The 26,369-nt window shown below is 35.4% G+C and overlaps 1 protein-coding gene across 4 annotated transcripts in view; it reads right to left on the bottom strand.

Moving 5' to 3' along the window:
• The window catches only part of WNT5B (Wnt family member 5B), a 147,349-nt gene that overhangs the window by 71,673 nt on the left and 49,307 nt on the right, over positions 1-26,369 (bottom strand). For 3 of the 4 annotated variants that reach the window (XM_074269379.1, XM_074269380.1, XM_074269381.1), the window contains exon 3: positions 12,966-13,055. The exons of the other annotated variant lie outside the window; for it this stretch is intronic. In XM_074269379.1, the coding sequence (XP_074125480.1) occupies positions 12,966-13,055 (90 nt within the window). The remainder of the gene's footprint in view (positions 1-12,965; positions 13,056-26,369) is intronic. 4 annotated transcript variants of the gene reach the window in all.

Below are 26,369 nucleotides of genomic sequence, written 5' to 3'. Positions count from 1 at the left end.
CCCCTGATTCAAGGTATGAGTCTTTACTTATTCAAAAGCCACAGCTCAGGCGTCCACTGGAGCTAAACCCATGGCTTTGTTAGTAGCAACCTCCTGAATGAGGGAGCAGGTTGGTGCCTTCTCTCAAACATGATGGTTCATTTAAAGAGTTGTCTAGAGTATTGAGAGGTTGAATTGTATGTTAAGTATCTTGCCAGATGTGTATCAATAGCAGGACTTAGACCTGGGTCTTCCCGGCTCCGAGACTAGTTCTCTATCTATTGTGCGAAGTGTATCTCAGGAGCTCCATATCAGTTTATTTACTTTTACCAGTCATCCCAAAATTAAATGAGAACATGTGCTCCTTGAGAATATAAACACTCTACAATAAATACTTGTTGACTGATTCATTCACTGGAAACAAAGTAAGAATCCTCCCCTGCTCATACGGGGAACATTCTCCCATAGGTGGGAAGGGCACACCCAGAGCACACATGTTGCCAGAGGGCATGCATGAAAGGGCACATTCCTGTGGCCAGGTTACACCCATGGATGGGGCAACTCACATCCATGATACTGTCTTCTGGTGATATCATTGTGCTACTGCTCTCTAATGGGTATCATGTCTGTACTTTCCACTAGGTGAGGTAGGCATTCCCCTTCGCATCCCCATTGTTCTTCTGGTCATTGAATTTCATTCCATTATCATCTTTTAGAGTTTAGTTTTAAAGTCAACTTCTGAGTACTTAGCCGCAGTGAAAATTTCTTTCCTAAAATGTAGAATCCAAAATGGAACATTTTTCCAGATGTGGCTTAATTAGCATAGAGTATACCAGGACTTTCGTCTCTCTAAGGCTGCAAAGTGTGCTTCTCTTAATATAACCTAAAATAATGGTGATTTTTTGACTGTCATAGCCCACTGCTTACTTATACTGAACTTTTCACTAAAAACCCTTAGGCTTATTCTGTTAAACTTTTGTCTAATCATGTTGATATCATCTTTGATTAATTGAGTTCAATTTTTGACTCTAAGTGTAAGACCTGAAGTATATTCCTTTGGATATGAATAGGAAGTTTTCAGATAAAGAATTCAAAGCTACCTTAATCATGAAAAAAATGCTCTATCGCTATAGATTAGAGAAATGCAAATTAAAACAACTCAGATTGTCTAATGTGGCAGAAAAGGAAAAGGATACATATTGGAGAGGATATCGGAAAATTGGGACACTAATACACTGCTGGTGGAGTTGTGTACTGATCCAACCATTCTGGAGAGCAATTTGGAACTATGCCCAAAGGACAATCAAATTATGTATATCCAGCTATACCATTACTAGGACTGTATTCCAAAAAGAGCTTTAAAAAGGGAAAAGGACTTACAGCTAAAAAATATTTATAGCTGCTCTTTTTGTGATGACAAAGAATGGAAAATTGAGGGGATGCCCATAAATTGGGCAATGGTTGGACAAGTTGGCTACAGGAATATAATGAAATACAATTGTGCTATAAGAAATGACAAGCAGGTAGATTCAGAAAAACATGTAAAGATTTATATGAATTGCTTCAGGGTGAAGTGAATAGAACAAGGAGAACATTGTACATAGTATTAGCAACAATTAACTATATGGATGATTTAGGTTTTTTCAGCAGTATAATGATCCAAGACAATTCCAGAGTACTCATGATGGAAAGTGCTATTTACATCGAGAAAAAGAACAGATGGAGTCTCAATACAGATCGAAGCATACTATTTTCAGTTTCTTTTCTTTTTTTCTTTTGTTACTTATTTCACAACATGACTAATATGGAAATATATTTTACATAATTGCATATATAATATATATAATTGCTTTATCATCTTAGGGAAGGAGAGAGAAAGAAAATGTGGAATTCAATTTTTTTTAATGAATGTTAAAATCATCTTTACATGTAATGGGAAAATGTAAAATACCATTTCAAAAATAAAAAAGTATCCCCTTGTTTCATATTATTTGATTTCTTATATTCTGTTTCTGTTCTGCAATATGCTATCTCCTCTAGTTTTACATTACTTGCAAACTTGATAAGTGTGCCATCTTTGCCTTTATCTAAGGCACTGACAAAAAAGTTAAACAGCTCAGATCTCTAGGGCAAAGCTCTCCTTCAAAGCTAACATTAAATCATTAATGACAATTCTCTGGGTCCAACCATTCAACCAGTTGTTTTACCTATTGTATTATTGTCTAGCTCTCCAATTTGCTCACAAGAGTATCAGGGGAAAGAAGTTAAACGCTTCCTGAAAATTAGGTAAACTATAACTATATAATCTCTTATATTTACCATGACAGTAAAAAAAGATTAGTTCAACATGAACCTGTTCTTGATGAAGTCTTGCCAACTCTTTGTGATTACTGCTTTTTTTCCATAAATGTTAATTAGCCATTCCTTTAATAATGCTTTTTAAAATTTTCCCTAGGATGGAAAATGCCATCCATATCCAGAGATAGAACAATTATTGGAGACTGAATTTGTATTAAAGTATAGTGTTTTCACTTTTTAAAAAAACTGTTTGCTTGCTTTTTCTTTCTCGTGATTTTCTTCCTTTTGGTCTGATTTTTCTTGCACAATATGACAAATATGGAAAAATGTTCAAAAGGATTGCACATATTTAACCTATATCAGATTGCTTGCTGTCTTAAGGAGGGAGGGGGTAACAGAAGAAGAAGCATTTGGAACAAAAATTCTTAGAAAAATCAATGCTGAAAACTCTTTTTACATGTCTTTGGAAAAATAACATATTATTGAAAAAATTTCCCCAGGAAATTTCATTGATCAAAGATCATTATCTATTGTTTGAAAATCCTACAGTTTTCCGTTTTTTGAAAATTAGGACAATATCTGTTTTTTTTTCTTGTTGTTGTTTTTGTTTTGTTTTGTTTGTTTGTTTGTTTTTAGCAATCCTGCAGTATTTATACTGTCCCTTCACAATCCTTCAAAAATCATATTTTCTAGATCTTTTAGTACCTGATCACCTGAACTCATCAGGGAGAATCAGATACTATTACTATTTCCCTTATTATCTTGAGTATTAACTCCCTAACCATTTTTTCTTGTTCTGTCCTCTCTCGTGCAGACATTATTCTTTTATTCAAAGAAAAGAGAAGAAACTTAAAAGTTAAACAACTTTGACCTCCCTCCATCACCCATTACTTTGTTCTATCCACTCCAATCAATGGTTCTCTTTTTCCCTTAATCTTCCTCTCTAATACAGCTTTAAAAACATTTTTGTTGTCTTAGTTTACTGTGAGATTTAGTGATTTTGACAGGATATTTATTTTACTTCTCCTTCTTTCAATATTCTGTATATATATCTTTTAAAAAATCCAAATCATTCAATTATTTAGTGAATCCACATCAGTCTAATTAGATAACTTCCACTTTTCCTTCATGTGGGAATTGTTTCTCTGTGTATCTTATTTTCACTCTTCAAAGTTACTCAGCTTCCTCTTCTGACTTGTCCTTTAGAATTTTATGTCATGAGATCCTACTTATTCTTACTCTGAAACCTTTGAAATCTGTTCTCCCAAAATCAAGGGTGCATTGTAAGATTATTTCTGGATTCCTTTTCCTTTGCTTATTACAAATTCTAACATGAAGAAGTTACTCCTCTAAAAGATTTCCATCATTTTCACCTCAGCAACTAGCTCATCCTTATTAATGGGAATCAGATGTAGAATAGAATTTCCCCTTCGTTATTTCCTTTGCCTTTTGAAGGATGAAGTTACCATTAAAAGAATGTCAGGAAATTATTTTCCCTGCTTTGTGTGGAGAGGAAGCTTCAATGGCATTCAAGAAAACTGGAATCCCCTCCATTACTATATCATCCCACCATCTAGGCTTGTGAACTATTTTGCAAATGCATTATCCATTTTATATTTCCGTACAGATGGTTTGCTATGTCCTCCAATAATATCACTTCTGTTTATGCCTCCTTTGATTTTTCCACTAAACTTTCTTCACTTTATTTCCATGATCCTGGACTTCTGCACATAATTATATTTTCTTAAGATATAATGATAATTTCTCATCTTTTACCTAAATTTTCCCTCTATTCATATGTACACATATATGCATACTCATATACATGTGTATCTAAATATATATATATATATATATATATATATATATATATATATCTCATATTCTGGGGGAGAGAGAGGAAGTACAAGGAAGAGGAGGAGGTAGAGATAAAGGAGAGGAAAATGAGAAGAACAAGAAGAGAGAGAGAGAGAAGAATGGTTCAGATTTGTCACCATGTACATATGCTCTCCAACTTATGTAGCGCTCATTCCTTAATAATTTGTTTTTGTTTTTCTTATTTTATTTCTGGTTTGAGATAATTGGGGTTAAGTGACTTGCCCATTCACACAGCTAGCAAGTGTCTGGGGCTGGATTTGAACAAGTCCTTCTGACTATAGGGCCAGTGCTCTATCCCCTGTGCCATCTAGCTGCCCCCATTCTTTAATATTTTGTGTATTTGCATAGAGATATCAGAAATTATAGGTTTTGTTGCTAGCATTGTCTTGAATTTTTAAAAATGAATTTCTCAGTACTTCTATTGCTTATTCTTGCTACATTGTTGCTACTGTCTCTGGTATCTAGATTGGAGAAATAGGTTCCCCCTCCTACTTTTCTATTGACATTAAAATCTTTTGGATTAGATTTAAAAAAAATCCTGACAAATATATTCTCACCTGTCTTATTAAGTATATTTTACTTATATCCCCAAATCCATCATTCCTATATTTTAAACTATCAAGGAATATAAATATAAATCCCCCTTTTAAACACCATTTTTTTGTGGTGTTTAAAGGTTTGCTTCCCAAATCTCCCTTTTCTAAAGACCTTGATTTTAAGCAGCAACAAAAACATCATATGTGTTCCTGTGATCTTCAATTTCTTTCTCTTTATCAACATAAAAGATTTTACCTAGAAATATCGTTTGTGCTCATATGAAATGTGTAACAGTCATTTGCTTTGATAATTCTTTAGAGGTTTTCTGTTATTTCAAGAATAACATGAGTAGAAATCATATAATTTGACGAGTATAGAGTAGTTTATCACAGGAAGTCAGTTGACCTCTCTATTATCACTACTCCACAGAAGGATATCACTAACAACTGTTACTCATTTTTTTTTATCCTTACTAGAAAATCTCTCATTCAATGACAAACATGAATTGACATAATAATTTCTTGATGAAAAAGCAGCTATTTACTCCTCTCTAATCTGTATTCCTCCCTCTATCCTTTAAGATTCCTATTCTTTTTTTGTTTTAACATGAAAACTCTTCTTCATTGTTATAAGGAATACTTTTCTTTCTGATACCCTAAAGAGTTAAAAAAAAAAAAGACATCTTTCAAACTCCCTTACCTTCTGTTCCAGAAAATTAGCCTGTACCTTGAGGATAGATAATAATTACTTGGTCATAGAAAAAAGACAAATACCATATACTATATGAAGTTCACAAGAAAATTATCCCTCCTCATTAGTATTTTTTGGAGGCAAAGTCTTCAATTATTTGTCATTCTTGATAGAAATCTTTGTGGTCAATATCCATGGAAAGCTCTTTTAAAAATTCTTCCAAAGAACAACAAGAGATAGCTCTGCTCTTTTGTAGCACATAAATGGTATAGTTCATGAGGCTTTCAGTCAAAAGTTTTATTGAAGAGAATATAGTTGCTGAGAGTTGGACTAAAGGAATTCTATGAGGTGCCTGTGAATCCCGACCATCTTTTTTAAAAATGATATTATAAATATCCCTTCTCTCCAAGCTATCACAAGAAGAGATATCATCAACAGATCCTTCTAAGCTGATAAGTAATCAAGACAATTAAAAAAAATCAAGTTCATCAACTGGTGTTCAAAAAACCCCACAACCTTGATGTTTATATTATACAGTCTTTTTCCTCCCTACAAAATCACAAAGACAAATAAGAAGGATACTTCTCTCCTTCTACTTCTCTACTTCATAATGTCCTTTTGTGGTTTATTTTTCCAAGAATGTTGTTGATGTTTATTTAAACCTGCTTTATTCTGTGAAAATGTTTAAGGGGACAGAAGGCTATGAGTAACTATCCAATGTGACAATGTGATCTAGCCAGTCCCAATCCAATGTGACAATGAGATCTAGCCAGGCTTAATCCAATGTGACAATGAGATCTAGCCAGACCCAATCCAATGTGACAATGAGGTCTAGCCTGGCCTAATCCAATGTGACAATGAGATCTCTCCAGGTCCAAATTTCATAGGGATGGCTAGGACCAGAATGCCACCTACAGACTGCCCTAAATATCTAGTAAAATCAGAATGCACATTCTTTGCCCACCCAAAGGTTAAAAAGTCAATTGGGATGATTTACAACAAGTTCCTTAATTGTGTTTTTTGGTGAAATGTTCTCCACTTAAATTTATTTTTCTATGATGTATTAGGAAATATACTAAACTGAAAAAATACTATAGAGTTAAAAAATGTTCTCCACTTCATAATTTTTAAAAAATTGTTTTTATTAGTGAATAAGCTTTGTGGAAAGAAGATAAAATACTGAAAGTTTCCTCTTTGCAATAAAAAAAAGCGTTATAAGCAAACAAAAAAAAAAGCTTGATCTGCTGAGTATATGATTTGTCATGTCCATCTCCATCTTGACATATATAGACAGATTTTACAAGAAAGGCAAAATGTTCTGGGAGGCTTGCTTCTTCTTGTATCTTTATTAATAAACTTCCAAAAGGAGGGAGTGTAGAGATCATGTGAGACCTGCATATTACCAGGTTTCTTAGGTTCCAAGCACAGAAAACAAAGACAAAATCAGTCAGTGGTCTACTTATCATGCTTTAATCAAATAAAATCGTACCTGATCATAATGAATGTAATCTCTATTTTCTAATGAAGAAAAACAACTGAGAAGAATGTTTCATACAATTATCCAGCTGCAGTTATCTGACAAGGAGTAGGGACACATGCCAACATTCTCTTCCCAGGGGAAAGGCCAAACATTGCTTTGGGGGTGGAGTGAATTATCAGCTAGTTCTTTGGTGAAAAGCAGATAGATGGACTTTTCAGTAGAAGCATTTAAAAGATGGATGAATTTAATGCCAGGAACCTGACAGTGTAGGTATGTAGACTCATTCAAAACACTTTCAAAAGATGCCATTGATTATTTCTTATTTGATTTATGGCTAAAATGTCAGCATGCATGTGCTTCATCCCCTCCAATGGCATATCAGCTCCTTGATCTTGGGTAAAGACCACACATTAAGAGCACCAACAGTAAAATTAATGTTGGCAGACGATCTCAGAATTTTATTCTCAGCATCCTGAGTCTCTTCCATCAGTCCCACTCTCTCCTGTCACATATTCTACAATTCAGTGACTTGGGCTCCTGACTGTTCCTTAAATAAAACACTTCATCTTTTGACTCCAGGCATTTTTATTAGCTGTTCCCTCTTCCTTTCCACCTCCTGACTTCCCTGGCGTAGTTATTATCCCATCTTCTGTGAGAAGCGTTTTCTAATCCCCACTTAATGTTAACATCTTCCCTCTCCTGGTTACCTTCAGTTTATCCTTGTTTGGACAGAGATGTTTTCATGTTTCTCCTCCTTTAGGCTGTGAGCATCTTGAGAGTAGACACTATCTTTCCCCTTTTCTTTGTATTCTACTACTTAGCACAATGTTTGGAACATAGAAGGCACTTAATAATTGCTTATCAACCATTTGATTGGAAGAGGGTCATATAGGACTCAGGATTATTTTGTATTTTTTCTTTAAAACTAAATAATAAAAAAAGAATTAAAAATAATCATCACTTAGTAGCCAGCCTTCAGATAATGAACCATCTTGCACTTAGCTAGCATTGTTTTTGAACAAATGATGAAAGCTATTGCCAGGCTCAAACTTGAGGTTTTTCCAGCATGGTAAAAATTGTTTTCTAATACCACAGCCTTTAGGAATCCATGAATGGAAGAGGACATTTTTGGAGACATGGCAACTGAAGATATTATGGTATGGGCTCATTTGGAAAAGTTTATGGAGGACTGCATGCTTTATACGTAGGAATATAGCAGGGATCTCTAATGCATTTCATCTTTATAGGGGTCAGAAGGGTCCTGAAGGTTCCCACAGGGAATTAAATCAAAAGGTCTGTATGTGCAACAAGTGGAAAAACAGATGAAATTCTGTGTGCAGTCATATAGGTTGGCCCTTCCCCTTTGCCTTTCTTTGTCATTTGAGTAAGACAAAGAATGAAGGAAACCATGAGACTAGTCTTTTGCTGATTTCTGCTATGACATAAGTCTGGAGCAGCTGGGATGGATCACCCAGGAGCAGAGTCCTAGAGAAGCTGATCTTGGGACAAAAACTGAGACAAAGCTTTGTGGAAAGGATTACAAATTAAGACTAGACTTATAGCTAGCATGAAACTTCTTTGGTGGTCAGAAAGCTAGTAAACCAAGCTGATCCTTGTCATGCCCCCTTATTTCATTGCTTTCCCTATTCAAATTTAAAACTGGAAATGGATCTTGGACAGAAGCAATCCCTCTACCCACCCTCCCCTTTCCCAAACTTACAGGTAGAGAGAGTCTGGGAAAAACTAGTTGATGAGAAAAATATGTAATGGTTCCTTTGGATTTTTTTTCATGTTTAATAAACTATGTAACCAATGAAAACTTCTTGCCTGTCAAGATTGAGATTGAAAATTTTCTAGATGTATAGTGAATAGATTTTCCTATAATTTTTCAAATAACCCAGGTACATATGTCAACATCTTTTACTCTAGGTTGAGAACCAAGGCCAAGGAGACGTTGTTTCTTGTACAACCTCTTGGGGCAATTCACTTGTCAGATATATAACAAGTGACTTTGCACAGGTGTCTGAGAGATCTTGATGACAACACTAAGCTGATGGCTCAGGCACAGCACCACCTGCTGGACAAAATTATAAACTGTACTCCCTAGCTGATTAATAATAAAAAGACACAGTCGTTCTATAACCTTATGAAAGGCAGAACATATCAGTGTAAGATGCTATTTCTATGGCAGCCTATAAGTAGCCTTGTGAATACTCAACAAGTGCAAACACAAGCTGTACCACATAACATTAAGAAAAGCATTGTTATCCGATCTGTTGATTATAATTCATATTTCATTTGGAAAGTGTTATAATGACTAGAGGGCTGGATTTGGAGACAAGAAGGGCTGAGTTCCACTTTCCTTCTCTAACATTTGTGAATGTATGCCACTGGAAAAGTCTATTAACCTCTGTGACTTCCACCAACTTCTTAAGATTCATCCACTAAGTTGTAGATGGATATGCAGTTGGTGAAAAGATGAAATCACAAATCCTTCTTCTAATACTTCAAAAATCTATAATTTCATCAACATCAGAACTTCTTTGAACAAGTCAGAACACAAACCTTCAATGGCTTCCTCTCTAATTTCTTTATGTTTAATAAACCATGTAACTAAGGAAAATTGTTTTAGTCACTAAGTATATGGTTTTGAAGAGTTGTTGTGGTTAGAAATATTACCTACCATCACCATTACCCTGCCATCAATCATCGGGTTGTGGTCTCTTTACCCCTCCAAAAATAAGTTAACTATGGGAAAAGAAGACTGCAAAGATAGAGAACTTAATATGAGGGTGAGTAAAATCATATTCCCAAGGACATTTGGAGATGAAACTGGAAGGAAATGAAACAGATCTGCTAACATTTTCATCAGAAAAGATAGTTAAATGTCACATTTGGGATTCCTACACATCCAACATATTCTATGAATATGAAAGTGAAAATAACATTAATAAAATAAAGCTACATACAGTTATAAATTATACTTTTTGTTACAAGGCAGGACTTCTGGAGGGGAGTATGAGTTAGTGGGAAGTGACAGAGATGCAGAATAAGAAATGAAAGATGATACAGAATTTAAAACACAAGAAAACACAAATAAATTCAGACGAGGTCATAAATAGGACAATTGTTAGAATTTAGAATAAGGCAATTTCATGTCCGCCCATTTTTGTTCTTTGAACATTAGAATATTTGTGGTAATTGATAATTAAGTTCCTAATTTAAAAAACAGATTTATTTATTTATTTGCTAAAATACTATCTGGACCTGATGAAATACAGAAGAAATACAGACAAGGAAGCAAAGTCAGCCTAGTAACCCCACCTTGAACCCCATCCTTCCCTTGGACCCTGAAGAAGATAGTTTGTTTCTCAAACTACCAGATCTACTGGTAGCCCAGACACCATAGCTATCATTGAAGGGAAAAATCATTCTAGAAAAGGGGACTGTCTTCCTTATCATTATGCAAAAATTGCTAACCAAATGCCATCAATAGGTAGATAAGTACAAGAGTCTTGGGCAGGGCAGCTTCTAGTCCAGACTTTATTATCATCATCTGAGGAGACAGCTCCTGTGGAGAAGGAGCCACCTAGTCCCACCAACTGCTACCCACAAAAAAAGCAAGCCAGTCTATCTGAAAAGGCAAGGCACCCCAAAGGAGAGACAGAAAGTGGCACATTCAGAACCATCAAACCAATACTACCACCTTTGCCAACATCTCCTCTTAGAGACATCCCAGAAACCTGAACCCAAGAACTTTGGGAATGGCATTACCTCTAGCTCAAGGCTCTCAGCCATCAACCTGGGAAACAACGCCTGTACAGATGCTTCCCACTGCTCTTGCAGATGATTTAATAAACCATCTATTAAAGACCCAGAAAAGAAAGTCCTTGCCCATGTCAACATCAGAATCCTATTTTATTTTATCCACAGAAATGACATTAAAGAAGTATTGTCATCTGGTTTGCTGCCATACCTCAATAGCCAGAAGACTTGCAGCTGAAATCTTCTATATTTGTTGTCTCTCTCATTAAAATGTGAACTCTTTGAGTCAAGGGACTGGCTTACTTTTCTATGTGTACCCTTAGCACTTAGAATAGCATTTTGTATATAGTAAATGCTTAATAAATACTTCATTTATTCAGGAAATTTAGGCTGGGGGAGACATAATTTTAAAGTCAAACAAGTACGATTTTCAAGATAAGTCAAAGAGAAAGTTTATAAAAGAATGGAAAAATTATGGATGGTAATATTATCAAAATAAAAAGCCACCATGAAAACTTCCACAACTAACAATTCACAAGGCTACTCCCTCATTGTTATAAGATTGTTATGAAAAATGTCACTAGATAATGTCAAAGGTATCATTCACACACACACACACACACACACACACACACTCACATAATACAGGAAGAAAAGAGGCTTTTCAAATTGATTTTCTGTTTCTTTTGAAGGCAACCAGGATTAAGTAACTTGTCTAAGGATACACAACTAGTAAATGTATAAAGTCAAAGTTGAACTCAGGTCCTACTGATTCCAGGATCAGTGCTCTATCCATTGTGCTTCCTACCTGCCCCTACAATTGATTTTCTACAGATCATGTTTTGATAGTCATACATAAAAAGAATGCAAAGTCAACAACTCTGTTTATTATTTACTAATTTTAAAAATTATAAAAAAGTGTGCCTTTATGGAGCAAAATGCAGTTTCAAAAAAGTTTCAAAATAATACAAAGTTTCTTCTATGACTGATGTGAACATCACAAAACTGAACATGAGCATTACAGAGATAACAACCATATGCTGAACTTTAAAGGTGTTTGTGACTGGCATAGATCTCAACTACTAGGTCCAAAAGAAGAGAATTTTCCTATTAATGGATAGATGTCCTTGTGATATAGTGCTGCTTCCTCAGTGTAATCCACTGAGATTCAAAAGAGACCAGCCTAGCTATCTAAAAGGGAAAAATAAAGTGGATCACATAGATATATTGCCCCAATTATGACAAATGAATAATGAACTATGATTATGAGTAATATATTGGCTTAATCCATAAGTACACAGATCTTGAAAAGGCATCAAAGAATTTGGTCTCAGAATGAAATAAAAGGGAAAAAAGTGAATTAAATTGCACTTAAGAAATTGAACAGCACTTTAAATTATCTCAATCTATTCCCTATTGCAAAAGCCCATCATTTTAACCCTGATAACAATAAATAACACTATCTACATGGTTCTGAATAATGGGACACTACAACTGCCAAAGAATTACAATTGAAGGTAATATAAAGCATATTTGTGAGGAAAAAAGTCAAATGCAGCATATTTCCAGCAATGAATTTTATGTGTGATAGGACATAAACAGGGCAGTGGATAGAGTTCTGGACTTAAAGTCAGGAAGACAATCTGTGTGATTCTGGTGAATAACTTATTCTTTTTCAGCCTTAAATTTCTTCATCTGTAAAATAAGAGGGGTTGGACTCAATGGCCTCTTAGGTTTCTTTAAGCTCTAAATCTAATCTATGTTTCTGCAATTCTAGCTATGAAAGATGGACCAATCTTGTATCAAGAATAAAGGGTAAGCAATGAATTACCTAAATGTGCACTGGTATCCACAAAATATTAAAAGAACCAGTGAAAGGCCTTGATTGGGTCAAGTAGATTTTATTCTGTATAAAGGATTCAAGGAAAAAATATGAACCATACAAGGTAAGAGAGTATTAATAAGTTTCAATCCACACTGATGAAGGGATAGTACATATATTGAGAACATGTTTCTAATGAAGCATTTAATAACCAGTTTATTTAGTACTAACAATAGATACTGCCAAAATTCAATAGATTTGTGTACTTCTTGATCAGTATATTCTCTTCATTAGTGGATATTACAACCCATCTACATCTTCTCCGATTTAATTCTCATCCATGATCCTTCACAGGAGTCTTCCTTTAAGTGTTTCATGAGTTTAACCAGTTTAATCTCAATATTTCTATATGCTAGCCATCTCTCTTGCTATAAGACTAACTCACTTCTTTTTCGAATAATACATTTCTTTTATGATAACATTGTTGGAAATATGCTAAAGTCTACTTGCACCTACCATGCATCTTTCCACTGCCCTCTGGGTCATCTGCAGCTTTACTTCTGTGGTGTTCGAATGCACACTACATACATCATCAGGAGAACATTTCTGTTAAAAAGACAGTGTTTTTATGTCAATGAGCAGTTTGGGATTATCAAAAGAACAGCACAATCCAGACTACTCCTATTCATTCTGAACCCAACTAACTGCCATTTGGAGATAATATGCTAAGATACTACTTTAATAGACAGCTCATCCAACAATGAATCTTAAAAATAAGCAACTTTCATTCAATTTTTTCCCCTTCATTGTTCTTTACCATCTCTACTGAAAAATCATTGGATATCACTGACAAAGTTCTATAAGGTACTGGAGCTTGATGCAAATAGTACAATATCATCTGCAAAATCATCCAGAGAACCTTACTATTCCTAGGGAATTCCTCTTTCATAAATCTATGACCTTTCATAATTCTATGATGCTGCTGCTGAAAATCTTATCCCAAATTTTCTGAAGACTTTAAGTTCACTGCTTTTTGCTGGCTTTGATGTAATCATACCTGTGATCTTTCACTATATTCCTCTTACTTTTTTTTAACACATGATTTTATATTCTAAAACAGTATTTCTTTTGGCTGCCATGTCTTTCCACTTGGCAAAGATATCAAGTGTTTCCTGGTTGAGACTGGTTCTAGGCTCTTTTAGCCTCTTCATTGTAATGATTGCTTTGCATCAGTTAAACTTTTGCTGGAACTAGAGATAACCAAAGTCAATATTTTTTTTTGTTTTACTTTTTAGTTTGGGGCACAGATAGCAGTTCTGAACAGATAAAGCTGAAGCTATACAAACATTCTCAATATCTACTCAAATTTATTGTACTTTCCTCTAATTTAATATTGATTCTGACTTTCTCTCTGACTAGTCAGTCCAATGGTCTGACTGCACTAATGGCTGATTTTTACATGGCTAGCATATTAGTATCAATTTCCTGGGAAGATAAAATTAATTTCATTGTTTGTGATCTTGTTTGGTGCTTGGTATAGTCAGGACCTCCTGGCTCTCTTCCAGAAGAAAATAGTTCTTAAACCTGAACCACTAGCATCTCACTATCCCTCCCTGTGCTCACTTTTGCAATTCATTAGCCAGTGGACTTATTTCTGTTTAAATGCATGAAACAGCTATTTGGAGAATTTAATAGTTAAGTTAATGGTTTTAGATTATCTAAAAGCCAATGACCTTTTCTTTTTCTACCAATTCATTACTAACAGGACTGAGAATCATATTTTTTCCTTTGTTTCATGTGTTTCTATGGTCAAAGAAATCATCACTAGCTTACTGAGTCTCTCCATCTTTAGACTGGTCCTTGGGCACTGATAGGTAGAAACTGCCAGAGCTTATATTCTGCTGGCAAAGACACAAGAATTGAGGATGACCACTCTGATTGTCCACTATAAGTAATGTTACTTGGCATGTGACAGTGACAATAGTCACTGGGGAAAGCACATCAGAATGAAGGATTGAGCTAATGACATTTTAGTGTATCTCATAATCCCTTGAGTTAGTATAGATCCTTGAGGGAGAGATGATATAGCTAACCATGATTTGAGGATCTGACTCGCTATTGTGAGTGGGAATAAAGACAGATAAAGACCCCAGAGTCCGTGTCATTATGCTTGTTTAATTTCTCAGTCAGATCCCAGTATGGAAGGAAAAAATAGGAGAGCTATCAAAAGGAGTTCAGTCAAAGGGATCTCAAAAGCTGTAATAGGACTCATCTACCAGCATTTCCTCCTAACAGGGGATAGGCTCATGCTTCTCCACTTTTCCCAATAGCACGGGATAAGACCTTACTTTCTCCTTCTCTTCTATGACAAGAATTAGTTTTTCCTCAAAGGAGGCAAAGTCTATAGTACCTTTGCTTCCCTTGAAGCAGCAGCTTTATGGCATAGAAAGGCAGGATTGGCACATAACCCCCAAATTTGTAGATTTCTTAAGACTACAAGTGCCAGGGCAGCTAGCTGGCACAGTAGGTAGAGCACCAGTCCTGAAGTCAGAAGGACCTGAGTCCACATCTGGTTTCAGACACTTAATATTTCCTAGGTGTGTGACTCTGGGCAAGTCACTTAACCCCAATTGCTTCAGAAAACAAAACAAAACAAAACAAACAAACAACAACAACAACAACAACAACAACAACAAAACAAAACAAAACAAAACAAAAACTGCAAGCACCACGTACCCTGCCCTGTAGTCCAGACACATTTCTATGTGGAAAGGAGGAAGACCATGGTCTATGGCTAAATGCCACTGGAGCCTTATTGGATATCTTTACTATAGTAGGAAAAGGAAAAAAAAAAAAACTTCCCTTTTTTAAACTGTTCAATGACTTATAAGTTCCTCCCTCTTTAATCCTGATATCAAATTTGAACTAAGAGAGTACTAGTAAAAAACTGGGGAAAATTTTATATTCGAGGTTTCTGATAAAGGCCTTGTCTCTAAAATATATAGAGAATTGACTCAAATTTGTAAGAATGAAAGCCATTCTCAATTGATAAGTGGTCAAATGATATGAACAATTTTCATTTTTTTAAATAATAGCTTTTTATTTTCAAAGTATATGCAAAGGTATTTTTCAACATTTATCCTTGCAAAACCATGTGTTCCAAATTTTTCTCCCTCCCTTGCCCCCACCTCTTCTTTAGACAGCAAGTAATTCAATATATGTTAAACATGTACAATTTTTTACACATATTTCCACATTTATCATGTTACACAAGAAAAAATCAGATCAAAAAGGAGAAAAAATGAGAAAGAAAAAAAAAGCAAGCAAAACAACAACAAAAAAGGTGAAAATACTATGTTGTGATTCACATGCAGTTCTTACAGTCCTCTCTCTGGGTGCAGATGATTCTCTTTATCACAAGATCATTGGAATTGACCTGAATTATCTCATTGTTGAAAAAAGCCAAAAAATACAAAAAGGGTCGAGAATAGGCAATTTTCAAACGAAGAAATTAAAACCATTTCTAGTCATCTGAAAAAATGTTCTAAATCACTATTGATTAGAGAAATGCGAATTAGCACAATTCTGATGTGACTTCACACATCTCAGATTAGCTACAATGATAGGAAAAGATGATGATAAATGTTAGAGGGGTCATGGGAAAATTGGAACACATGCATTGTTGGTGGAATTGTGCACTGATCAAATGATTTTGGAGAACAATTTGGAACTATGCCCAAAGGGCTAACAAACTGTGCATATTCTTTGATTCAGCAGTGTCTCTACTAGGTCTGTATCCCAAAGAGATCATAAAGAAAGGAAAAGGACCCACATGTGCAAAAAATGCTTATAGCTTCTCTTTTTTGTAAGTGGCAAGGAACTAGAATCCAGGTAGATGTCCATTACTTGGAGAATGGCTGAATAAGTTATGGTATATAAATGTTTGGGAATATCATCATTCTGTAAGAAACTATCAGCAGGCTGATTTCAGAAAGGCCTGGAGAGATTTTCATGAACTGATGCTGAGCAAAGCAAGTAGAACCAAGAGAACACAGCACACAGAAACAACAAGATTATGTGATGATCAACTGCAGTAGACATGGCTCTTTTTAACAATGAAGTGATTCAGCCATTTCCAATAGATTTGTGATGGAGAGAGCCATCTGCATACAGAGGGAGGACTATGGGGATTGAATGTGGATCACAACACAGTATTTTCACTCTTTTTGTTGTTTTTTGCTTGCTTGTGTTTTTCTTTCTCATTTTTTTCCTCTTTGGAACCAATTTTTCCTGTGCAGCATGATAAATGTGGAAATATGTTTAGAATAATTACACATTTAACATATATTGAATTGGTTGCTGTCTAGTAGAAGGGGAAAGGTGTAGAGGGAGAAAAATTGGAACACAAGGTTTTGCAAGAACAAATGTTGAAAATTATTTTTGCATGCATTTTGAAAAATAAAAAAGCTATTAGTATTTTTTTAAGTGCCAGCTTTTTGAGGTTTGGCTCAAATAGAAGCTATTAATCTAACTTTCTCATTTTAAAAATGAGGAAATTGCTGCTGCCACAAGTGAAAACACAGAAGCACTATCAACCTTTCTCTTATGTACTCCTCTCTCTATATGATGAGACTAATGCTGAAGTACACATAGGATGTCAACTCTGATCAAAAGTATCTCTTCCCCCCCCAGGGTTAGGGTCTGTTTTATATTAAATCATAAGGCTAGAGAAAGATAAAACATTCAGAACTTCTAAAATGAGTCATATTCAGTACATGTTAATATGCCTCTATAGAGTCCAGTGATTTTCTCAGGGTGCATGTGGTGGTCACAATTTAATTCATTTAATTAGCATTTATTAAGCACTTGTCATATCCAAGACATTGTTCTACATGCTAGAAATGTAAAAATGAGAAATAAGTCTTTATCCTCAATGAATTAACAATCAATAAGGGCAATGTGATATAGGCATAAAGCAGAATTATACAAAGAAAACTAAGAAAGAGGTAAAAGAGAGTTCAAGGCAAATTTTAGAAGAAAGGGATAATCATCTGTTACTATCAGGAAAGGCTTCATGGGGAAAAAAAGTATTTGAACCTAAACTTAAAGAAAGAGAATGATCTTAACAGGTAAAGTAAGGAAGCAATGTCTTCCAGCAAATTTAGAAAACCTCCTAGGAATAGTCACCATACTACTGTTGCTACTGCTGCTACTACTATTAGAATTGTTGCTGCTGCTGCTGCTACTACTACTGTTACTACTACTATTACTACTGCTATTACTGTTACTACTATTACTATTACTGTAATTACTACTACTATGACTACTATTACTGTTTCTACTACTATTACTGCTACTTCTGCTACTACACAACTACTGCTACTATTGTTACTACTACTATTACTATTACTACTACTACTATTACTGCTGCTGCTACTACTACTACTATTACTGTTGCTACTTCTATTAATGCTACTGTTGCTACTACTATTATTACTGTTACTACTATTAGTATTACTACTACTATTACTACTGCTACTATTACTGTTATTACTACTGTTACTATTAGTGCTACTGTTGCTACTACTACTATTACTACTACTATTAGTGTTACTACTACTATTACTGCTGCTACTACTACTATTACTGTTACTACTACTATTACTATTACTACTGCTATTACTGTTACTACTACTACTATTACTATTACGGTTACTACTACTACTACTACTATTACTACTACTACTACTATTACAACTATTACTTCTGCTGCTATGCCTACTACTATTACTACCATTACTACTATTATTACTACTATTACTACTACTGCTACTACTCCTATAACTGCTACTACTATTACTGATGCTACTACTACTACTGCTGCTCCTGTTACTACTACTAATACTGCTACTACTGCTGCTGCTACTGCTGCTGTTACTATTACTGCTACTACAACAACAACAACTACTACTACTACTATTACTGATGCTGTTCCTCCTCCTCCTCCTACTACTACTAATAGCTAACAATGACTATGTGCCAGGTACTGTGCTAAATACTTTACAAATATTATCTCATTTAATCTTCACAAAAACGTGGGAGATAAATGTTATGTTTTATCACTATTTTGCAGATGAGGAAAACAAAGGCTAAATGACTAGGCAGGGTCACACAACTAATAAGTGTCTGAGGCCAGATCTGAATTCAGGTCTTCCTGCAGACTGAGTGCTCTATTCACTGAGCTACCTAACTATCTAATATAACCTGAATATCTAATATAATTATGAACAAAGTTTGGAAACTTATGTGTCTGAGGTTAAAGGTATCACAGGAGTAAAGAAAGGGCAAATAGCTGTATACCTGGTGATGAGGGAATTTGGCTGTTCACAATACTCTGAGACTATTCAAGAACATCAGGAAGTAGCCTTGTCTGAATCTGACTCCTTTCTTTCTCCACTCAGCTCCTTGAGAATACAAACTCAGTGCCTCAACTTCCTCACTTCTAATTTGCTTCTAAATCCACTGATGTCATAATTCAGCTTTCATTTGCCCTCTACAGAATTGGGAATGAACTCTTAATTACTAGATTTAATAGCATTTTCTTAATACTCATCCTCAACTTTTCTGTGATTTTTAACATTATAGGTCATTTCCTTCTGCAGATTCTTCTCCCTAGGTTTTCATGACCCTATTCTCTCCTGATTTTCCTCCTGATTATTCCTTCTCACTCTTCCTTGCTGAACTTTGATCCATGTCATGCCTTCTAGCCATAGGCATCCCCCAACACTCTGTCCTGGGCCCTCCTCTCTTCTCCCTCTATACCATCTATTGGTGATCTTATTAGTTCCCATAGGTTCAAATAGGTTCAAATATAATTTCTATGCAAGTGATTCCAAAACTATATATCCAGTCCTGATCTTCTTATTTCCTGAGGTCTAGCCCTAAATCACCAACTGCTCTTTGGATATCTTAGACTGGATCTGAAACTCACCAAGTCCAAAATTTAACTCATTATTTTTCTCTGCCAACAGGCAACACCATCCTCTCAGTCACTCACACTAACAATCGTGGTTTTATTCTCAATTCATCTCTCACCCATCTTGCATGTACAATCTGTTTTCAAATCACATTTCAACCTTTACAACATCTCTCATATATGCCCCTGTCTCTCCACTCACATAACCACAATCTTAGCATAAACCTTCATCACCTCTTGCCTACACTAACGCAATAGCCTTCCAATTGATCTCCCTGTTTCACCTTTCCTCCTCTAATCCATCCCTCATTCAGCCAGTGATTTTCCTAAAGTACATGTCATCACTCTTCTCAATAAGCTCCAGTAGTTTCCTATTACTTCCAGGATCCAATCTAATGTTCTCTGGCAATTTAAACCCCTTCTCAAGCTGCCTCTTCCTAATTTTCCAATTTTATTTATTCCTCTGCTCACTCACTATATAATCTAGCCATAAAGGCCTTTTTGTTGGTCTTTACACAGAGCACTCACTTTCCTAAGTGCATATCATCTTCCCATGTCTAAAAATGCTCTCCTTCTTTCTTAGCTTCCTTCAAGATTCGATTGAAATTCCATTTTCTGCAGAAGATTTTCCCAAATCCAAATCCCCACTTTTGCTAGTGACTTAGAATTGAGATTCCCTACTATCTACTCTGTATAAATCTTGTATTTACCTAGTTATTTCCATGTGTCTCACCCATTGGATCATGAGGGTAGGAATGGTGCTTTTACTTTTTTAATATCCCCAGAGCTAAACCCAGAACCTGACACCTGATAAACATTTAACAAAAACGTGTTGATTAGTTGATTGATTCATGCTGGTATCAGTTATTAGTGGTTAGACACCCAACTGGGTGTAGTGGAAGAAAAAAGGTGGAACAAGAGCTAATCTTATGGTACACTGAGAGAGAGTGAATTTAATGTAAGATCAATTAGCATGAGAGGAATTCAGTGAATTGGGGACAAAACTGGAGCTTGAAAAAGTGGGTCAAGTATCAGTGAATGAGGAAAGCAGATAGTGTATATGGGAAAGAGAGGAGAGAGAGTGAGGGCCTATACATGGTGGGAAGACACAATTTAGGAGCACAAGGAGTATTTGCGTCCTAGTTCTTCCTTCTCCCATCTCCAATAGTATAACTATCAGCACAGCAGACAGATCAGTAAAGAGACAGTTTCAGCAGAGTGAGAGAACCAGAGTCAGATTACAGTGGGTTAGAAAATAGCAAGGAAGTAAAGACAGCAAGTATAGACTGGATTATTTTTTAGAAGTTTGGAACAGGTATAAGAAACAAGCATATTTATAGTCCCTGAGAAAGAAGGCAATAGGGAAGGCAAAACAACTCCATGGACAGTATTGACTTGCTGTGGTCCATCCACCAAGCGGTGGATGAAACTTAACAAAGGGAATCATCCTAGCAAGGAGGTTTCATACTCTGAAAGTTGAAGGATGAAAAATGTGAGCTCTCCAGAGGAAAGGCCTTAATTTTTTCAAAAAATTAGAAAATGAGGTCATCTGCCAAGAGATTTAGGTGGTCAATAATCATAATGTCTTGGAAAGGACTGGATAATAACAGATTTACCTTATCACTTTTTTTTCCTTCCCTTACCCTCAACTTAGCTGTAAGACACAAGGCATCAGAGTAGGTAAAAACAAAATGCCCACATATTAGGTACTACTTGCAGACTGTTCTAGTCAAGCTTTATTATGTCCTTGATGAACATCAAATGAAAAACATAATTTAAAAATTATTCTGGGCCGTTAGATTTCCCCAAGAACATGTTCTTCTGTTGCCAAGTTTATCAAAAACTCCCTTAAAGAAGTCTACCGTTTTTTCTCACTTGTCATTCAATGTAATAATGTAAACTCCTTGAGTATAGAAATTGTTTCATTCTTTTTAACCTTATTCTTGCACAGGGCAAGCACTAATAAATTCCTATTGGTCAATAATGTGCTTGTGTAACATTATATGTACATATTACATATATGTACATGCATACATATATAAAATATTTATATTAGAATAATAGAAGTATGTTTAATAAATTCTTGCTGAATTATTTAAATTATCATGAAAACAAGGTGCAAACACACAATGATAATTGGATGCATAAGAAACAAATCATAATATATCCAGCACTTTTTCTGGTGAATCCCCTACAATCAAATAGGGCAATAATTAAATATGTAACTTAAGAAGCCAAGTCTTTTCTGAATAATCTTTTCTAGCATTTGACTAATCTCATTCCCTAGCAATATTTACTAAGTGCTGAATATCTTTTTATGCTTCCTTTTAAAAATTTTATAGCTTTTTATTTTTCAAAATACATGCAAAGATAGTTTTCTTTCTTTCTTTCTCTCTCTTTCTTTCTTTCTTTCTCTCTCTCTCTCTCTCTTTCTTTCTTTCTTTCTTTCTTTCTTTCTTTCTTTCTTTCTTTCTTTCTTTCTTTCTTTCTTTCTTTCTTTCTTTCTTTCTTTCTTTCTTTCTTTCTTTCTTTCTTTCTTTCTTTCTTTCTTTCTTTCTTTCTTTCTTTCTTTCTTTCTTTTCCCCCCCCCTGAGGCTGGGGTTAAGTGACTTGCCCAGAGTCACACAGCTAGGAAGTGTTAAGTGTCTGAGACCAGATTTGAACTTGGGTCTCCTGAGTTCAAGGCTGGTGCTCTATCCACTGTGCCACCTAGCTGCCCCACAAAGATAATTTTCAACATTTATTCTTGCAAAACCTTGTGTTCCAATTTTTTCTCTTCCCTCTCCCACCCTCCCCTGGACAACAAGTGATCCAATACAGGGTAAACATGCGATTCTTCTAAACATATTTCCATATTTATCATGCTGGAGTGCTGAATATCTATGAAGAAAATTGTACTATGCACTAATTACAGATAATGCAATTCTTGGCTTTAAGGGGTTGTCATGTTATCAGAGTGTCAGCAAGTAACAACACAATACTATCTTTTCTTTTGGGGGAAAGTTTTCCATTCTGGTTGCTTGTCTATCTTTGTGGTTAGTAGGTTTTAAATGATAAGCTTGAATATTTCACTTCCACTTTATCAGGGAAGACTTTCTAAGAATGCTGAAATTTAAGAAGGATCTTGAATTTTAAAAAGGAAGGAAATGAAGGGAGAGCAAGAGGGAACAAAGATTTTTTTTTTTTTTAAAGAAACTACACTGTCCCAGTCACCATGCTAAATTCTTTACAGATAGTCTCCTTTTATTCTCACAATTATCCTGTAAAGTAGGCATTTATTATGATTCCAATTTTATAGTTAGGGAACTGAAGCAGACAGAGATTAAGTGTCTTGTCCAGGGTCACACAAGGCAGTAAATTTCTGAGGCCAGATTAATTTTGATGAAGTCAGTGAAATTTAAGCAGCATCTTGAAAAAGCAAAGGAATAGATACACAATCAACCAAGTTAGTGGCACATAATTCAAGAACTCAGCGGTGACAATTGAGAATTCTTGGGGCAGTGCTAAGTTTGATTTAGATGGTACAATATAGGATAATGGATTTAGAGCTGAACGAGACATTGAGCTTCATCTAGTCTAACTATCCCATTTTATAGAAGAAAAAACTGATGACCAGAGAGATTAAGTGTTTAGCTCAAAATTAAACAGGATATGAATCCAGTCTTTTGACTGCAAAACCAGCAATTTCTTAACCACATCTTATACAGGAATCAAGAAAAATATTAAGGACAGAAGAAAGTCCATCTTGAGTCCAGTTTTTGTCAGACTCATTACAAACTCTGGCCTTGTGTCTGCACCCCCTAATCCACAACACTCAGCTAATTTCATTAGATTTTTTTTTTTGGCCTCCATTTCACAAATGAAGAGACTGAGGTATCACTAATGAAGCTTATAGACAATTCAAGTGGTACAATCTTCATTACTCAGTATTTCTACCAAGACCAGCTGTGATTTTGCTAGAATGGTTAAGATAACTGAGAATGTAATTTTTTTCTGACCTTCTCTGAAAACTGGGTTTTTTCTTTTCCATTGTTAGGAACTATTTATAGAAAACTCTCTGCTGCCCCAAAATGAACTTTAGGCTTGGGGAGGGGGAAGGATATAATTTTGAAAGAATGAATCATACAAACAACCTCAAGGCTTGAGCTCATAAATTCCCACAAACTAACAAGTTTAGGGTAGACATTACTAATAGGGAGCTCTCAAAGGAAGAATCAGGATACTGAGAAGGCAGTTAGTATTACAGTATGATAAAATGAGTGGCTTTCTTGTCTTACTCAAAAAAGGACTTCACTATATACCATTGCTTTAGGGAACTCCTAGATAAGGATGCTCCTATCAACATATTTTCCCTGCAACTTATAAACTGGGAAAGCTGGCTGGAAAACTGAGAGGCTATGGGATTTATCTAAGATAACATGTACTGAGGCCAATTCTATACACTCTACCTCTTTGCCTGACACATGGGAAAGTAATATTGAGAGATTATTAGCTACAAAATTTGCTTTTATAGTATTTAGAGCTGGGAAGAACTCTGAAACTAGCTAGTCTTCTTTTATATACATCCTAAGTCATCATCATCCTCTCCCATGGCATCAATTATCATTTCTCTTCTTTTTTGCTGAGGTAATTTGGGTTAAATGATCTGCCCAGGGTCACACAGCTAGGAAGTGTTAAGTGCCTGAAGTCACATTTGAACTCAAGTCCTCCTGACTCCAGGGCTGGTGCTTTATCCACTGCGCCACCTAGCTGCCTGCCCCCAATTATCATTTCTATGTTGATAATCCTCAATTCAATTTATCTAACCCTAACTTCTTTCCTAACCTCCCTTCTCTCATCTTCACTGCCCACTGCCCATTGAACATCACAGACTGGACAAACTACTGACAACCTGCAGACATCTAAAACCCCCCCATGTCTAAAATTCAACTCATTATTTTCCCTCCCGAGCTCTTAACTAAGTTGTCAAAGGTCACCACTATACTCCCACTCTCCCAGGCTACCCATTTCATATCCTCCTTATCTCCTCATTGCTCCTCCCCAATCCAATCTATTGCCAATTCAAAGTGATACTACCTTCAAAATATCTTTCATATATTCCTTCTTTTCTCCTCTGATATTGCCATCCTTCATAGCCTCATAACTAGTCTACTACAATAGGCTTCCAGTTGATCTCCCTGGCTCATCACTTTCACATCAGTCTCTCCACCATTTCAATTTCCCTTAAAGTTATGGTCTTTCCTTTACTGATTATCTTTAATTTATTTTACACACACACACACACACAAAAAAAAAAAAAACTTATATATACTATCTCATTTATTTATAATCTTTTATATGTTGTCTTCCCCATTAAACTGAGAGTTTCTTAAGGTGAGAGAATATTTTACGGTCTTTATGTATCCCCAAGAACTGAGCACAGAGCCTGGAATACAGGAGGTGTTTAATAAATGCTTGTTATCTTAACTTAAAGTCTTGACTTCTTTCTCATTAATGAAATCATACTTATCTAAAAAGAGAAAAAAAAATTGTTTCCAAGATTATTGTTAGATACAATCTTATGTTACTTTGTTCCTAGGGAATGCAGTGCAGAAAGAGAATGGAAGATTAGTAAGAATTATGGAGTAACCATTCTGAAAAAATGGAAATAGGGAAGACAAGAGACTGGGTGGTCAGGTACTTGAGTAGGATAGGGAGATTGCATGACAAGCGCCCTCATCTTTGACATAGTGGCAGCCATAGAAGAGCTAGTCTCTAAATGAAAGATACATTCTGATGTCTATTATACCAATTGTTACCAGTGAGAAGAGATTGGGGAAAACAAAAAGGAGGAAGTAAGAGAGGGGGGAAAAGTATATGTAGAGCATGAATTTAGGACAAAAAAAAGCTAGGTGGTACAGTGAATAGAACACTGGAGTAGTCAGGAAGACCTCAGTTTAAATTTTCCCTCAAACAATTACACAGTCTGTGTGACCCTGGGATTTAACTTCTCTCAAGATCAATTTCCTCATCTGTAAAATTGGTATAACAGCATCTACCTGCCAGAATTTTGTGAGGATTGAATGATGATATCTATAAACCTTAAAGAACTATATATATGCTAGCTATTTTTATTTTCTAACTAAAATATTAAACTGGAAAAAATCAGAATAATTTCACTACAGAGGCTGATAGAATCAAAGCCTGATCATTTCAAGGGTAGAGTTCTTGACTATGGTAGTTATGCCATTAATATTTTTTCACTTATTAAAGTGATGTTGGCAAGGGTACTAATAAATAAGACTAACTTAAAGCTCCTGTTTGGTTCTTCAGCTACAAGCTGTTATTTGGAAACAGATAACAACACAGTTCTTGCTGGGCAACTCTAAACTCTCTTTGTCCTAGATACAGGGTTTGTGAAATTCAAAATTAGGTGAATTTTGAGAGCATATACAAAGACAAGAGCAATGAGAAATTAAATACTTGTAAAGCAGCTAGGTGGAGCAGTGGATAGAGTTCTAGCCCTAGAGTCAGGAAGATTCATCTTCTTGAGTTCAAATGTAACCTCAGATATTTACTGGTTGCATGACTCTGGACAAGTCACTCAACTCAGTTTTACTCAATGTCCTCATCTGTAAAAATGGAGAAAGAAATGGCAAACTATTATATCTGCTAAGAAAAGCTAAAATTAGAGTCACAAAGTGAGACATGACTGAAAAACAATTTCGAAACAACAAAGCATCAAATACAGGGTCATGCGTGTTAAGTATTAGCATAGTATTTTCTATAATAAATAAAAAATAAAAGACTATTGCAAGGATGAACTCACAAATCTTATAAAGGACTTTGAACTATCTTCCCTTCCTTGGATGGGAAGCATGACAACAGTGTCTGGGGGGAAAAGAAGCTACATGAGCAGCATTTTTGTTAACAATCAATCAAGTAACTTTCAGATATTTATTAAA

This window comes from Sminthopsis crassicaudata, chromosome 5, assembly GCF_048593235.1.
Source record: "Sminthopsis crassicaudata isolate SCR6 chromosome 5, ASM4859323v1, whole genome shotgun sequence".
Lineage (NCBI taxonomy): Eukaryota > Metazoa > Chordata > Mammalia > Dasyuromorphia > Dasyuridae > Sminthopsis > Sminthopsis crassicaudata.
Note: the sequence above shows the minus strand (reverse complement) of the source record. Positions and strands in the feature narration are given on the sequence as shown.